Here is an 18,445-nt window from a genome sequence, read left to right as displayed (position 1 = left end):
GACAGATATGCCCTCTTACCTGATGATTGCAAACATTGAGTTAAAATTCTTGCATTCCCTACAGTGCAATGCTATCTTGATGAAATGCTTAATGATCTTCATCCTCTTCAGCTGGTTTGTCTCTCGAAGAATTTCAGATGCCACCCAAAATGTTTCCTGGTTAATGACTTCTTCAAATTTCTTCAGATTGTGACAGCTGGTTTTTGACTTAAGTTTAAATAAATCATCTATATATTCAGTAGGTTCAATGTTGCGGAAGAGTTCGAAATTCCGCATGGAGAGCTGTGTGGCAACTTCCACAGTACTGAGCTGAAGGAGGGAAATTTGACTCTCTCGCAACAACTCCTGAGCATCCTCATCTGAACAAAGTGTTTCTGTTTCCATATTGTTTTTCAGATAATACCTGTGAAAGCAGAAGTGTGTCAGACGTAGTCAAGCCTAAGCAGAAGCCTCATGACATCTGTAAAAGAACAAAGCTACTTTTTAGGGGAAGCTTGAGAGAATACTGAATTGAATTAAGGAAGAATTCTTTTGAACCAAGATGGACAGTGCAGTTGCTGCATCAATTGCCAGATCACAGAACCCAGTGTTCAGAAATGGAAAGAAAGCAATCCCATGGGATTTCATTTGTACTGACTTTAATTCTTTTTCACTGTTCCTTTCCTGCTTTCTAAATCATTCTACCCTTTTGGCTACAGATGACAGAAAATAGCTTTTTATTTTTATTTTTTCAATTTAAATAAGGGTACAGGCTCTACAGGTGGAAGCAAGAAAGATCAGACCCAGGGCATCACTCCATTTTCCCAGAGTGAAAAGAGAATCTGACCATTGATGAATCCAAATTAAATCAGTTCAAGTTTTACTTATTTTATTAAAATTCCTAAGAAACCTAAAAGCTATTTCACTCAAGTGATCTTATGACTAGAAAAATCCTAAAACAGACTTTAATTTTTAAATATATGAATTTTCATGAAAACCCTATAGGTAAATGGGGCAGGTGATATCCCTGTTAGAATAGGAAACAGAGTCATCTATAGATTAATGACTTGTCAAGAACTCAGAGCTAGTGCATCTCCTTTTAAGCAACTTGTTGAAAACAGCATTTAGGTATTTGCTGTTTGCTATTTCCTTCCTCCCTCCAGTTTTCCTTCCTTTCCTCTTTTTAGAGTGGCCAGATGCTTTCTCTAAATAAAATTCTAAAAATAAAGAAACAGTGGAGGTCCCATTAAGCTGGTCTTTTGCATATTTCACAAAACATCTATAGCAGAAAAATGTATCTTGGGCTTTTGACATTCATAGATTTAATGCTCTCCATTTTGATTACTCACGAAGCCCATATATAATTTTCTTGAATAATGAATGTGGATCATGAATTTGCAGCTCCCTGGAGATGTGAAGAACTCCATCATGATTATAGATTTTCAATGTACATTCAAGTGATAATTGAGAAAAACCAACTTCCTAAAATATAACTATCCACTAGTGTTGAGGTTGGAAATAAAAGTGAGGAATTAGAAAGTTATAAAACAAATTTTGAGTGAATTAAATCATAGCTTAAGATCTATAACATGGGAAAGTCAAGCACAATGGAACACTCCACTAGAAAAACAGAAAAATGTTATTTTTGTAACAACTCAATTTTCATTCAGTATAGGATCTAGTAATTATATGAGAGCCAAAACTTAAACTACTTTTTTCAACTTTTAGTTATTTGTGGTTTGAGGGCAAAATTACATATCTCCAACAATAAAAATGTCACTGAAAAGAATGACAAAATCAGCACAATGTTTTCTTGCACGTAACATGTGATATGGGCACTTATACAGCAAGGGACCAAGCTCTGTAGCAACTAAAGTTTGGTTCCAGAGCTCAGGGGTGCTTTCTGCAATGTACAATGCCTGATTTGACAGAGTTAGTTAATTCTGCCAAAAACACTGTCATATATGTCTCTGCCTAAACTAATGAAGCTCCTAGAAAAGTCAGGTATGTGGGAACATGCAATGACTGAAAATAATTGTAAAATCTGTTTGTGAATGCACAAATCCAAAGAGAAGAGAGCAGCAGGGTTTATCTACTCTGAGACTTTCATCAAGCTCCTTCTACTGTTTTATCAGCAGGAATTCTCCAGTGCAAGCCTAAGGAGTGACTGTTTGTATGTTGGCTGTTGATAATAACTTTCAGGTCACCGTGCCCTTGAATAAGTGCTTAAGAGCTCCTTGTGAGGGCCAGCAGTCTACTGTATACCTTGACTTTGATAGAGCAATTCATTGTGGGGTGCTTGGTTTTTAATCTATCGGGATATTTAGTCACTTAAAAAACCCTTAAAGTATTCATCTCTTACACTCTGATGTGGGTTTCAAAAGCGGGTAAGAAATCCAATAAGATAGCGTATACCTTCCACTTAGTTGTATCCTATCAGCAAGTTTGGAAAGCTGATCTGGAAGTCTTCTCTGTTTGATGACTCCCTCGGGTGTGACTGAGACCTCACACAGTGAATACTGATCTGGGGTGGCAGTAACTGCAAACTCCCTGATGGCCTGAATGACCACTTCCTTCGCTGTGGTATCCTTACTGATCATGATGTATCGGCTTTGCTGATCAGCCTTAAAAACCCTTAGGACTTGATCTGGCAAATCTGGAGGAAAGAAAACCACATAAATAGAAAGGATTTAGTGATATGGTCATGCAAAGTAATCTGGAAAGAAGTTCCCTAGAAAAGATGATAAACTTTGACCTCTTCCTTACTAGAGCTCGTCAAAGATTGATGAAGCTCCTAGAAAAGTCAGGTATGTGGGAACATGCAATTACAGAAATTGATTAGAAAAATCTCTTTGTGAATGCACAAATCCAAAGAGAGCAGCTGGGTCTTATCTGAGACTTTACATCAAGCTCCCTCTACTGTTTTATCAGCAGGTATTCTCCAGGGCAAGCCTGAGGAGTTACTGCTTATATGTTGGCTGTTGATAATAACTGACTGTGAGCTTCATTCTTATACTACAATGTAAAAACACATCTTCCCCTATAGATAATTAAATGATTAGACAAACAAAACCACATCAGTACATAGTACCACATACACAAGACTGTCATGTGGGTATCAAAGAAAGAAAATTTTTAATCTAAAGTTGATTTTTTTATATTGAAGAGCCCAACAGTGACCTCAAATATACCTCCTATTCTTATTTATTTGATATGAATTAGTAATAACTGCATGTCATGTGTTATTCTTCATTCTATCAAAGAGGAAACAAGTTCAGAGAGATTAAATTTCCTGTAGCCATATCAAAACAGTCTGCAGAATATGATGAGAACTGGTACCAAAGGTTTGGAATTTAAGGTTCACCCTGACTCTTTGCATCTGGGTATCAAAGATGGAAAAAGATGACAATGAGAAAACAAAAGCAGTATTGGAGGTGCTCACCAGGAGTAGTACTGAAGTCTAAAATGCGATGATGTGACTGCAGCAAATCAGGATTACTGGAGGACAAGGTTCCACTGACGGGCAATGCGGTTGGGATGTGCTTCGTCTGTCTTAGCCCCACTATGCTGTCATCTTGAGATTGACCAATCCCAATATCACTGAGGAAAGAAGAAAAAGTGAATGATCAGCAAGATAAAAAGCTGTATTACAGACCACTAGTAAGCCACATCCCATTAAACTTGCAATTAATGTAAAAAATGTCATTAATTTACTTGAAAATTGCAAAAGCCACTACTGCTTAAGTGTATCCAATTTACTTTCCTGTTTCTTAAGTATATAATGTTTCTCTAAAGTCTTTTTCACTAGAAAAACCCATAACCAATATTAGTAGTTTCTCAGTCAAAAAATATATTCAAGAAAATATGTGTTCTAGTTTTTGGTGGGAATGAACTTAGGAAAAAGCATACTAAAAAAGAATGTATTCAGTCCCACTTGTCCAATGGTTCAGTGACAAAATGATGCAGTTTTATGGTCCTATTTGCAAGAACTAAAGAATGTGAGCAGAATGAACAGAATTTTATTCTCCAATATTTTAAGGGGAAAATGAGATTATTATACAGTCAAATGTAAGGAAATCCTGACAGGTATTATTTCTTAATTATACAGAGCATAAAAGAAGAGTGGTGCATGGTGGCATTTTCTAGGATCAAGGAAAAGGCAATGGAACTCCAATGACTCACTTTGATTCTGCTCAAATTTTCTAATTACACATTTAAGTTCCCTGAAAAGCACCGGTTATTATTGATGTTTCTCAAACTAATTTCTATTTATAAAAAACTATTGCAGTGGATAATTCTTATAACATGATTTAATAATATATAAAAATTATTTCTATGGGATAATTTTTCTATATTATTATTACTTAAAGGATCAGTGCTTTCAAAACAAAGATCAAAAAATAAGAATATGGATGCAAAAATAACTAGATTATAAACAAATTTACATTCTAACTAGTTTTTAAAAACACCTTGAAAGAAAATGCAAGGTTGGGTTATAAAACAAGGCATCATATCACTAGATAGATCTTCCAAACAAAAGCTGAACAAAGAAACTATAGAACTCAATAAGATAATCAATAACTTAGACTTAACTGACATATATAGAATATTTCATCCTTCAACGAGAGAATATACTTTCTTCTTAGCAGCACATGGAACCTTCTCTAAAATATAGACCATGTATTATGCCACAAAGCATCTCTTAGCAAATACAGAATACTACCCTGTATTCTATCAGATCAAAATGGAATGAAACTAGAAATCAATGATACAGTAAGAAATAAAATCCACTCCAACACCTGGAGACTAAATAATATGTTACTGAACGAACAATGGGTTACAGAAAACATCAAGGAGGAAATTTAAAATTTTTTAGAGGTGGATGAGAACACAGATACAACATATCGAAATCTCTGGGACACTATGAAAGCAGTTCTAAGAGGAAAGTTCATTGTATGAAGTTCATTCCTTAAAAAAAGAAAAAGTCAACAAATAAATGACTTAACATTACATCTCAAAACCCTAGAAAAAGAAGAAAATCAACACCCTTAGCCATGCTAACGAAGAGAAGGAGAGAGAAAACTCACATGATGAAAAAGGAAGTATCACAACAGACACTAGAGAAATACAGAAGATAATTAGAAATCATTTTGAAAATGTGTACTCCAATAAAATAGAAAATATGGAAGGCATCAACAAATTTCTAGAGTCATATAGTTTGCCCAGATTGAATCAGGATGATATATACAGTTTAAACAGATCAATTTCAAGTGACGAAATAGCAGACACCATCAAAAGTCTACCAACCAAGAAAAGCCCAGGACTGGATGAATACACAGCCGAATTCCACAAGACCTTTAAAGAAGAACTAATATCAATACTCTTCAATTTATTTCAGGAAATAGAAAAAGAGGCAGCACTTCCAAACTCATTCTATGAGGCCAGTATCACTCTGATTCCAAAACCAGGCAAAGACACTTCAAAAAAAGAAAACTTCAGACCAATATCTCTAGTGAATATAGATGCAAAAATTCAATAAAATTCTGGCAAATCGAATACAAAAATATATCCAAAAGCTCGTGCACCATGATCAAGTAGGATTCGTCCCAGGGATGCAAGGTTGGTTCAACATATGGAAATCAAAAAATGTTATTCATCACATCAACAGGCTTAAAGAATCATATGATCATCCCAATAGATGCAGAAAAAGCATTTCACAAAATACAGCATCCTTTTATGTTCAAAACACTAGAAAAACTAGGGATAACAGGAACATATCTCAACATTATAAAAGCTATGTATGCTAAGCCCCAGGCCAACATAAATTCAAATGGAGAAAAATTGAAAGCATTCCCTCTAAAACCTGGTACAAGACAGAGATGCCCTCTTTCACTACTTCTATTTAACATAGTTTTGAAATACTAGAGGCAGAGCAATTAGACAAACGAAAGAAATTAAAGGGATACACATAGGGAAAGAAGAACTCAAACTGGCATTATTTGCTGATGATATGATTCTATACCTAGGAGACCCTAAAAGCTCCACCAGAAACTTCTAGAGCTAATAAATGAATTCAGCAAAGCAGCAGGATATAAAATCAACACCCTAAAATTAAATGCATTTCTGTATATCAGTGGCAAATCCTTAGAAAGGGAAATGAGAAAAACCACCTCATTTTCAATATCCTCAAAAAAAAAAAAAAAAAAGAATAAGATACTTAGACGTCAACTTAATGAAAGAGGTGAAAGATCTATATAATGAAAATTGCAGAATCCTAAAGAAAGAAATCAAAGAAGACCTCAGAAGATGGAAAGATCTACCTTGCTCTTGGATAGGCAGAATTAATATTATCAAAATGACCATACTTTCAAAGCACTATACAGATTTAATGTAATTCTGATCAAAATTCCAATGACATTACTCATAGAAACAGAAAAAGCAGTCATGAAATTCATCTGGAAAAATAGGAGACCCAGAATAGCTAAAGCAATCCTTAGCAGGAAAAGTGAAGCAGGAGGCATCACTATACCAGACCTTAAACTATATTACAGAGCAATAGTGACAAAAACAGCATGGTATTGGCACCAAAACAGGCCCGTAGACCAATAGTACAGAATAGAGGACACAGAGACTTACCCACAAAACTACAATTATCTTATATTAGACAAAGGTGCCAAAAATATGCATTGAAGAGAAGATAGCTTTTTTAACAAACGGTGCTGGGAAAACTGGAAATCCATATGCAACAAAATGAAATTAAACCCCTATCTCTCACCAGGCACAAAACTCGACTCAAAATGGATCAAGGACTTAGGAATAAAACCAGAGACCCTGCATCTAATAGAAGAAAAAGTAGGCCCTAATTTTCATCATGTGGAATTAGGCCCCAACTTCCTTAATGAGACTCCTTGTGGCACAAGAATTAAAATCAAGAATCAATAAATGGGATGGACTCACTCACACTAAAAAGTTTCTTCTCAGCAAAAGAAATAATCTATGAGGTGAATAGAGAGCCTGCATCTTGGGAACATTTGCTCCCATGTTTACCCCTCACACATCAGATAGAGCACTAATCTCTAGGGTATATAAAGAACTCAAAAAGCTAAACACCCAAAAAACAAATAGCCCAATCAATAAATGGTCCAAGGACCTGAAGAGACAAATATATGAAAATATCTTCATCATTGCTAGCAATTAGAGAAATGCAAATCAAAACCACTCTAAGATTTCATCTCACTCCAGTCAGAATGGCAGCTATTATGAAGACAAACAATAATGAGTGCTGGAGAGGATGTGGGGAAAAAGGTATACTCATACATTGCTGGTGGGACTGCAAATTGGTGCAGCCAATATGGAAAGCAGTATGGAGATTCCTTGGAAATCTGGGAATGAAACCACCATTTGACCCAGCTATCCCTCCCCTCGGTCTATACCTAAAGAACTTAAAAACAGCATACTACAGGGACACAGCCACATCAATGTTTATAGCAGCATAATTCACAATAGCATAACTGTGGAACCAACCTAGATGCCCTTCAGTGGATGCATAAAAAAAATGTGGCATATATACACAATGGAATATTACTCAGAAATAAAAGAGAATAAAATCGTGGCATTTGCAGGTAAATGGATGGTGTTAAGAGAAGATAATGTTAAGTGAAGTTAGCCAATCTCCAAAAACCAAATGCCGAATGTTTTCTCATATAAGGAGGCTGATTCATAGTGGGATAGGGAGTGGGAGCATGGGAGAAATAGACGAACTCTAGATAGGGCAGAGAGCTTGGAGGGGAAGGGAGGGGGCATGGGGTTATTAATGATGGTGGAATGTGATGATCATTATTATCAAAAGTACAGGTATCTAAGACATGAATTGGTGTGAATATACTTTGTATACAACTGGACAAAAATTGTGCTCTATATGTGTAATAAGAATTGTGGGCTGGGGATGTGGCTCAAGCGGTAGTGCACTCGCCTGGCATGTGTGCAGCCTGGGTTCGATCCTCAGCACCACATACAAATAAAGATGTTGTGTCAGCCGAAAACTAAAAATAAATAAATAAATATTAAAATTCTCTCTCTCTCAAAAAAAAAATTGTCTCTCTTCTCTCTTTAAAAAAAAAGAATTGGAACGCATTCCGCTGTCATATATAAATTTAAAAAAATGAATAAAAAACAAGGCTTCATAAATAAGATAACTGCAGTATAAGTTCTTCCAAATTGATATGCAAATCTAGGATAAAATTAAATTTCTTTTTAAGCACAAATAGGCCATGTGTACATACATAAAGACACTTTTAATTAACATTTTATGAAAAATAGACATCTTCACATTGGTGGGTTTTGTTTGTTTGTGGTATTAGGGATTGAACCCAGACATGCTCTTTTATTGAGTCATACTCCCATCCCTTTTCATTTCATTCTGAGACAGATTCTAGCTAAGTTAATGAGTCTGGCCTCAAACTGGCAATACTCCTGCCTCAGCCTTTGAAGTTGCTGAGATTACAGGCATGCACCACCACACCCCATCTACATCAGTGGGATTTTATTTTTCAACCATATAAAAGCACTATTTGCCAAAAATATTAGGTATAATATATGGTATTTAATGATTACTATGTCCTCAGGCCAAGGCATGGATGACTGGGACACTCCTGGCACAAATATTTATGAATACTAGTATATTCCAGGCACATGTTTCTCAGCAACACTTTAACACCTCACATGATGATCTAACCTTCCACTCTCACAGTTTCTCGATTACTTACTTATCTCTCTGTTATCCAAGATAGGGGTTCTCTTGGACTAAAACTACTTTATATGTGACATCCAAGATTGAAAGGTCCCTCCAATGAAAGAAAGAAAGAGAAAGAGAAAAAGGAAGGAAGGAAAGAAAGGAGGAAGGAAGTTGGGGGAGAGAGAATGGCCCTCTGAGCACACACTTTTTTTGTTTGACCTCCCTAACTCTTTCATTGTTACTGAAACAGTTTTTCAGTCTTCGTTGATTTTGTAGTCTGTTGACTCTTTCTGTTTAGTTCTGGGTTCATCAGTTTTCCTACCTGGAAATCAAATCTGAATTCCATAATGCTATGCCATACCCTTTTCTTCCCTCTTTATGCACATTATCTTTCCATGTCCATCCTTACTAATTTATTAGTATCCAGCATCTTAGCTTCTACAATACTGATGTTTTTTTAAAAAAAATACATATACACAACACAGTATTTTTTAAAATTTTACATTAACTTTATTATTTTTATGTGGTGCTGAAAACTGAACCCAGTGCCTCACATGTGCTAGGCAGGTGTTCTACCACTGAGCTACACCCCCAGACCAACACAGTATTTTTTGGCGTGGGGAGATACCAGGGATTGAACTATAGGGCTCTTAGCACTAGTCACTGAGCCACACCCCCAGCTCTATTTCATATTTTATTTAGAGACAGGTCTCACTGAGTTGCTTAGTGCCTTGCATTGCGAAGCTGGCTTTGAACTCGCCATCCTCCTGCCTCAGCCTCCTGAGCCACTGGGATTACAGGAGTGCATCACCTCACCCAGCCCCAGCACTGTATATTTTAACTAGATGATTTCTGTAATTTTCTAGTTCAATGGTGTTGTTAAAAATCTTCACAGGGAAGGGGCATAGCTCAGTGGTAAAGCACTTGCCTAGCACGTACAGGCCCTGCCTTCTACCTGCAGCACTGCAAAACACAAAAATGAAACCAAACCAAATTTAAAAAAAACTTATAAGAACATTATGATTTCTAGAAGAGAAAAGCTGAAGTAGCAACTAGTATTAAATAAAATCTATTAGAATATAATAGATCCTACTGTTTGCTGAGCCCACCTTTAGATCTTTTTTTTTCAATTTCAATTGCACTGCATACATGATTTCAAATAATTTTCATAAAAAAGTATTTAAACAAACCACATATTTACTTAAGATGTTGTTCAGTGTTTTAAAGCCAACACATCTAATTATTGTCTCTTCTCTTTTTCCTTGACTAGCTTTTGAATGTCTTTCCAAGTACACAGAGAACAAAATTATGTAGAGTATTCTCATACTGTATTCTTGCCAAGAACCTGTGCTGTGGATGTACTACATCCCAGTTCTAACATGTCACATTTCTATTAATACTTGCCAGGGTCATGCTGACTTCTGTTTGATATATTTTTTAAGGGGTTCATATTTAATGCATGGTCAAATATGACTCTAAGATCTTTTTTTTATTATTATGCTCCTAATAATTCTGTACTTAGTTTATTTTTTTACCGAGAGGGGCCACTTTAAAAATTGATTCCTATTCTCTGTACCAGCTGTCCTAATTCATTCTTAGTAACTTAGTCAAGTCTATAAATAAAACCATCACATTCGCTGTTTATCCTTATAACTTTACCATAGAAGTTTTCTTTAGAAATGACCGATCATTATAGTTCAATGGGGGCAATACAAGTCTGACATACAAACCATCAATAATAAATTTTCGATCATCTCGCCCTATACATGAAAATTTTATCTGAAATGTAATTTTCTTTGAAAAAGAAATGCTTGCTGCAGTCCTGAATATCTGTATTTATTGCTCTTCTCTAGATCCGTTAAGTTATCATAGAACTATACTAACCTACATCTTTTCAATTCATTATCTTTTATATTATTGTACTTTGAGGAATATATAATAATTAACATAGCATACTGAGTTACTTAACATTAAAAAAATGGTTGATGGTAATTGAGTTTTATAAAATATCCCTAGGTTCAAGGACAAAATTAAGAAAGAAATAAGCAAATAAGCAAAGCTAAAAAGAATTGTTGGGAACCCCTGCAACTTTGTCTAGCTTGAACCTCTCACATAAGTAAAGAGCCAAGAGGAAATTCAAGAATACACCTGATATTCTGACTACTGAGCTAACTGGGAAGAGGTTTGTGCTCGGTTATTAATGCCTTGGCAATGGTTAAACAACTGAAAATAGAAGTGAAGAGGAAATAGAATGGCAGGGGTGAACAGAGGCAACCGGAAGAAGTGATTTGATTAGTAAAGAGTAGATGCTGTGGAGGAGACAGCCAGAAACAAAGGTTCAGTGGCCAAAGCTCCAAATCCTAAGGGAGATAGAAAGCACACCCTTCTCAAAAGTTCATGGGGCGGGGGGAGTTCAAATGAGAACATTCTAAACCACCTCTAATGAAAATCAGGGGTAGGAAAATGGCAAAAACAGGATTAAAATGAACATGATTGTTTCATATTACTTCTAAAAATAGCTCAGCCTAAAACACTGAGACATTAGACTAATGTGCAAAAATTATATCACTACCTTAGCATATAATAAAATAATGCACAAAAAATTTGTGGACACTTACTTATACGGTTTCTGAGGCAAGATACTAATCCGAGTCTTGTCAAGTATCTTCTTTAGCTTGTTTCTTCCCCCAACAGTGTTGGCTTTACTTTTTTTATTTACTTTTTCAAGTCCTATCACCTGTTCTACATCTACAGCAAGATCTGGAATGGAGTAGCGACAGGCCTTTTTGATATCGCCAATTTTGGGGAGGTGGGGGGCACCATTTCTTTTCTCTTCTGACAATCTTGTTAGAAGTTCTTTAAACACTAAAATATATAGAAAGAGAAACACCACAAAATGCCAATTACAAGAAAACTGGACAAGGCCAAGGCAATTGTAGAACTTGGGAGTACAAGACAAATACAGATTTCAGCTATTAAAATCCTGTAGAAAAATACTACTCCAGTGACTAGTACCAAGAATCTACTTTGTAATGTTGCTCTATCCAAGTAAATTTAAGAAATAGCAGTAAACATTCTTCTTTATTTTCCCTTGTACCCAGGATAGAATGCAGAAACACTTAGCCACTGGGCCATATCCCCAGTCTTTTTTTATATTTTACTTAGAGACAAGGGTTATACTGAGTTGGTTAGGGCCTCACTAAATTGCTGAGGCTGGCTTTGAACTCAAGATCCTCCGGCCTCAACCTCCCAAGTCGCAGGGATATCGCAGGGATAAAGGTGCCCAGCAACAGTAAACCTTTTAATCTATAGGTATTTTAGAATTTATCAACAGAAGGGAAATTACATTTATCAAATAAATACAGATTAAAAAAATAATTTTTATGGTCCTCAAATCAGTAGATTTTGATTTAGATATAGTTATATACTTATAAAATGAATTCTATATTTATATATTTTACTACAAGTACTCTGATGCTTATGTTCAAAATATTACTTATATAAATTATTTCTTTCTTGTTTAAGATTTAAACTTTTTAAAAAAAGGAGAAAAATGAAAGTCTGCAAAAATACTTACCAAATAAATTGGTTTTCACAGTGATAGATAGATGTGTGTTATTCCTAAGAATTTCCATGGCTTTTGACAGCTGGATATTTTCAAAGTTTTGACCATTTACTTCTAGTATCTAAAAGTGAAATTATAAAATTAGCATATTACTGACTAAATTGAAAGAAAATTACCAAAATCTCCCTTATATCTGGACTGAGAAATATCATACCTGATCCCCACGTTTCAATCCTGCTTCAGTTGCCTTGCTACCTGAATCAACACTGTCAACAAAGATTCCAAATCCCTTCTCGGAGCCTCCCAGTAAGATAAAAGGCAGAGGAGCTTCCCGGGATGGTTTTGTTAATGTCATCAATCTTCTTTTTGCCTTAGCTGCACATGCAATATTTAACAGCCTTAGATGTCCGCCCATTTTCTATAAGGGTTTAGAAAGAGTGGTGTTAATTCAAGACAGGAGGGAAAAATGAACTGAAAGCTAATCTTAAAAAAATAATAACAATCACAACTATTACCTCTCTTTCCAGATTATTTTCAAATTCTTCTAGAAACCGAGTCATTGCAGGATCTCCTTCAAAGTCATTGAAGTGATTATTCACCCACAATAATACTACCCGTGTAACCTAAAAAAACAATGTTTCACTAAGTTTCCTTGTTTTTAGTGCTAAAGATTAGTGATTAATTTCAAACAAGATATCTAATTTTCAATTCACCTAAAGATACTGAACAAAAAAATAAATAACAATAAAACTTTCAACAAGAATTTTATTCAGATAAAAATGATATTCTGAAAAAATATATGTGTACCTTAAATACAGACTATATGTTGCTTTGCCAGGAGACACAGTGGATTTGTGAAGGTATTCAATTAACATCTAACCTTACTTTCAAAACATTTTTTAAATAAGTCAAAATAAAAGCATAGATACAATAAAACCAAAACAGGTTAATACAAAAGACAGAAACTAAAAAATAAAAGTAAAAACACAGACTAGATAAGGCAAATATAGTGTTAAGCCTAGAAATATCTGTAAGGAATCAGAGTTGTAAAAGAAAGGAGGTTAAGACTACTATATGTAGTTTATCATTCAATATGGCCTTGAGAAATTTCTCCAGAGCTGCAGAAGAGGTTCTGCTTAGAATTATATTAGTGGAGACTTCAGTCATTGATGGCTGTAATGTTAAGCTGCTCTGGTGCTAATTTAAAAATTATAATTTTCTTTTACAATATCTACCAGATTAGAAAATGTAGATTCTCATGGTATCCCAATGTTTGGTTATATTTTAACATATTCCCAACATATAAACACTTGGTGACCAACTTTTGGGCCTTTGCATTTAAAGAAAGAAAAAAAAAAAACAACAACAAACATATCTAGGGCTAAACTTTAAAATATATAACAAGAACTAATATTTGGATCACCTTATCTTTTTGTTTCCTTAAAATTATATTCTCATATTCCATTAACTTGAACATTAACTGGTGGGACAAATGTATCTTTAAGCTTATATTTTAAAAGTACTACATAGTTAACAGCTGAAGTAAACTGTATTTCCAACCTTATCCCTGAGGCTCGGGTCATTAAACCACTCCAATAACTTTTTGCCCACTTCCATTGGACTAGAAAGAAAAGTCCGGTAGGTCAACAGGAAGTCTTCTATGAAGGTTGGATCTACTACTGAATGCTCTTCCACCAAGTGCATTGTTAACCTTTCTGAGGTGCCCTGTAACAAATAAAAGGTTTAATCATTATCCTGAATAAATAACGTTTATATGATACCTTGATTTCAACTCTTCAACATAAAACCAAGCAGGTAGTAACAGGGATAATTAAGAAACTGCTATTAATCAGAACATGTAAAGACTTTTTATTATAAGTGATGACCATCATTAAGAGGTATGATGCTTAAAAATGAAACAATTTTAAAAAAGGACAAAAACCCCACAAATCTTAAGTTGCCATATCTTCGACTACTCCAAACTTCCTTTCTATTATAAAGAGGGCAGTTCTCAGTCTTACCTTGATGACAATGTGGCCCTTTCTTGTTCCAGTTCGATCAAGTTCTCGGTGTTCTTTGACCATAACGATCTCTCCTTCCTCTTCAACTTTTTGCATATTCTTTTCTACTTGGTTGAGGATACGGCAGTAATCTTGCTGGGCTATGCAGACAAACTGGAATAAAACATAAGTCACATGTTAATGATAAAGTGCTTGCAAAAGTCCTAGCTGTACGAATAATTCAGTGCTTTAATTATTTAATACTGACATTTTTCCTTGTCTTTCTTATACTTTCTAAATTAATGCAGTAATGAACTTTAATCAGACTTCTCTACTTTTAATGTATTTCTTCCTTGGTCAAGAAAAGTTTCAATTTTAGAATATTTATATATATTTTACATAAAAATCCTAACAATTTAAAAAATCTGAAGATGAAACTAAAAGAGTTCTTTTTAACATGCCTCTTTCACAGTAAAAAACATTAAGGGAGAAGAGGGGAATCTAGGATGACTGACAACAAAGCATATATTTGTTATAGTTCAAATCATTATTCCTTTTAACTTCTATGCAGGGTAATCCTTGCTCTTAAAAAGTAAACTACAATTTCAGAGCTTGTGGCTTAAAGCAATTAAAGTTCTTAGTAGTTTTAAATAAAGTTAAGAATAAATTATAGAAATTGTGTATTATATAACTGGAGGCCAGTGAGGAGACAAGAGCGGATACTTCAGCAAACAAAAATCACTGTGTTCTTTAACGTATGAATGATTTATTCTGATTTGCAAAAATCATCTGGGGATGGAAAAATGTAACATTTCTTTTTCTCTTTTAACATGAAAAATATTAAAAAAATAAAGGTTCGATTATAGTATATAAGATAGAATATGACACAATCATCCCAAACCATATTTTCAAAGACATTTAGAGCTCTGGCTTACTGTTGATGATATTGCATGAAAACTTTTAAAAGATGTAATACCAGACAGGCATCGTGGTGCATGCCTATAATGACAGCTATAAGGGAGGCTGAGGCAAGAGGATCACAAGTTTGAAGCTAGCCTAGGCAACTCAGCAAGACCATCTTAAAATATGTAAAAAAGACTGGGGACATAGCTCAGTGGTATAGCACTCACCTAGCATGTTTGAGGCCCTAGTACTACACACACACACACACACAAACACACACACACAAATACAATAATTGTTAAAAATAATCATAATGATAACATAATCACCATCCCCATATTATGGTAGCCTTGCAGGAAGTTTCTCAATTTATGTTCCTAATCGTATGATGAGGAAGGCAGTACTATCATCCCCACTGTATAGAGGAGGAAATGCTCCATCATTACATGCTGGCTAATTTTTTTAAAAAATTATACATGCACCTCAAAATCTTGGGAGGAAAATACATAAAACATTAATATTTCTGAGCAACGTAAATCACATGGGACTCTCATTTTATTAATTATGCTTTTCCACACTTTCTGCAGTCAGTAGTTCCACTAGTGAATACAAGCAGCAGTTCAGAAGAGAAACAGCATACTATAATCCCAAGTTCCTCCCACTGAGTCAGCTGATATCATCTAACTTTTCTGTTAAGCATTTAGGAGTAAAAAGTTAAAACTTCAAAAGACAGGATTTTTATGTACAAGTAAATATAAATAGTTGAATTTAAAAATTTTAAATACTCCATTTCTATCATACTCACCATTAGTGTACACGTTTTAAAATACACAGCCTTTGGTAACTTATCTATAAGCCCTTGGTAACTTATCTACAAGCCCTTGGTAACTTATCTAAAAAAATATCTTTATTTCTTTTTACACAGCAGCAAAATTGCTCCCCAAATTTGGGAAGCAATTTCTAAATGGGAAATTTGGAAAGGTTTTATCTCCAAAAAATTTAAGGGGTTCGTTCTTACATTCAGTTTTACAGAACATAATGAAATCATCATTTTTTCATTATCTTCTAAAAAAGAAATGTATCTCTGAGTTAAAATGAATAAGTAGATATATGTATGAAAGAAAACCCTTTTTGAAGAGGAATGTACTAAAATTAATCTTCTTGACTAAAGATTTAAGGAAATTAGAATGAATTTGGTTTGAAATTCTTAGTGTCTAGATAGACATTTTGGCATTTCATATGTAACAATCTGAAATACCAGCCAAAAAAAGGGGAAAAAAAAACCCTTAAAACTGAATTTCTAATATGGTCATACAGAACTAGTATTCTAATCCCCCATTGCCCCTCATCCAGTTTCCTGAATTAACCACCGCACGGGTCAAGGCTGAAAGCCAATACCAATTACCAGGTACCACAGGATGTCTAAAGCTCTAAACTTTGCTCTTCACACCAAACCAAGGAAAAGGACTAGACACCAGAGAGAAACAACTAGAAGAGGAGAACTCAAAGGAATCATCCAAAACAAAACACAAGTTTGAACACATCAAGGGATCCTAATAAACATTAAATTTAATCCACTCATTACTGTCTTTCTTTTGCTTAACATGAACTCAACCAGGTGTTGCATTTTGGGATATTTATTTTGGACCCCACTGGAATGTTAGTTAGGGCCAATCCTAAGCAAAGTTCTTTTTCTTGAAAAACATATCACCACTTTCGTTCATTACAGTCAATAACTGTTGATTTCCTATAATGTGGTCAGTAAAATGACAGAAACCATGGAGGTCATTTTATAGTTCTTACTAGTTCCTACTGTTTCCAAGAGAAAGAGCTAAAATTATCATTTTTTTTTTCTTTTTCTTGACAGATACAGGACATTTAAACAGAAATAACTTAAAATCCTAACTCAAATAAGCACTTAAAATGTCTAAATTAATTCACCCATTACATTCTTTTTTAAAATTTTTTTTTTTTTGTAGTTGAAGATGGACAGAATGCCTTTATTTTATTTGTTTATTTTTATGTGGTACAGAATCAAGCCCAATGCCTCAGAGCTAGGCAAGTGCTCTGAGCTATAGCCCCAGACTCCCTGTTGTATTCTTAAGGAATAAAATGCCAGGCTGAACAGGTGGGTTGGTGAATGTCCAGGAGTGATGTGTGAATCCTCTGATTTAACACGTTCCTTTTACACTGGCATGGAGTAGAGCACAGCAGAAGACAGAGTTTTCTCTAGCAGGAACTTCACCTTTGACCTCCTACATATTTTTGAGAACTGCACATTAGGAGTTACAGGAGTCTATATATCTTAATCAGAGTTTTGTTTTGAGTTGTGGTCTACTTTGCAATCACTCTAGATTTCCTACTAATTTTTTGTTCTGTAAATAGATAAGATTCGCTTCTCTAACATAACATCTATCTCCTTTTCCTTTCCCAGAACCTCAAGATAAACACTTAATGGTACCTGACATGTACATACTCTGTAATATTCAGTCACATAACATTTTTATTAATTACTCTAAAACATTTATATGCCTCTTAGAATCATTTAGGTTCCATGGTTACATTTCTAATGAAAGTAGATTAGCCAACTAGGTGTACTGATGTACCTGCTGACCTCTCACAAATGAAATAACTTCTATTTGGCCTCTAAGGAACAGACTCCAACTCAACTGTTATTGAAATCCCAAACAGAAAAGAAAGGATTCAGGGAGAAACTAGTAAAATATAACAAGATGGAGAAATCTTTAATACTTTTCTAGATTGTCTTTACTCCTTTGTCTTCATTATTTTTTTGGAATACAATTCCAGAACTGAAATATCACATATAATCCTTCCTAAACATACATTCTCATGTCAAATAAAGAATTTGGAATTTACCCATATGTTTTCCTCTATTATACTAAATAATTGAGAAGTGACTATATTTAGAATGATTTCCATATTTTATGTATTTAAAACTTTGAATTCATAGTCTCTTTTTTTCCCCTCTATGATGCTGATTACTCAAGTAATTATCTGGCAAAATTATTTTGATTCGGTAGGAAGGCTTATTTAATTTATAGTCATGTTTTTTTTTAATTTTAGTTAAGCAAAATGCTTAAAATTAAATAAATGACACTACTGTACATTGATCTGACACTATAAAAATTCAATTATGACTCAGGCACGGTGGCAATTGCCTGTAATTCCAACTTAGGAGGCGAAGGCAGGAAGAGTCTAAGTTCAAGATCAGCCTGGGCAACTTAGCAAGACTCTGTCTCAAAA

At 34.6% G+C, this 18,445-nt stretch overlaps 1 protein-coding gene across 16 annotated transcripts in view; it reads right to left on the bottom strand.

The window, feature by feature from the left end:
• Rapgef2 (Rap guanine nucleotide exchange factor 2) overlaps positions 1 to 18,445 on the bottom strand; it is a 263,457-nt gene that overhangs the window by 17,323 nt on the left and 227,689 nt on the right. For all 16 annotated transcript variants that reach the window (XM_015484531.2, XM_015484532.2, XM_015484528.1 and 13 more), the window contains 9 exons: positions 14,300 to 14,452; positions 13,839 to 14,003; positions 12,794 to 12,901; positions 12,493 to 12,696; positions 12,291 to 12,399; positions 11,332 to 11,578; positions 3,422 to 3,579; positions 2,395 to 2,635; positions 20 to 403 (listed from right to left, as the gene is read on the bottom strand). In XM_015484531.2, the coding sequence (XP_015340017.1) occupies positions 20 to 403; positions 2,395 to 2,635; positions 3,422 to 3,579; positions 11,332 to 11,578; positions 12,291 to 12,399; positions 12,493 to 12,696; positions 12,794 to 12,901; positions 13,839 to 14,003; positions 14,300 to 14,452 (1,769 nt within the window). The remainder of the gene's footprint in view (positions 1 to 19; positions 404 to 2,394; positions 2,636 to 3,421; positions 3,580 to 11,331; positions 11,579 to 12,290; positions 12,400 to 12,492; positions 12,697 to 12,793; positions 12,902 to 13,838; positions 14,004 to 14,299; positions 14,453 to 18,445) is intronic.

Source organism: Marmota marmota, unplaced genomic scaffold (genome assembly GCF_001458135.2).
Source record: "Marmota marmota marmota unplaced genomic scaffold, marMar, whole genome shotgun sequence".
In the NCBI taxonomy this organism is placed as follows: Eukaryota; Metazoa; Chordata; class Mammalia; order Rodentia; family Sciuridae; genus Marmota; species Marmota marmota.
Note: the sequence above shows the minus strand (reverse complement) of the source record. Positions and strands in the feature narration are given on the sequence as shown.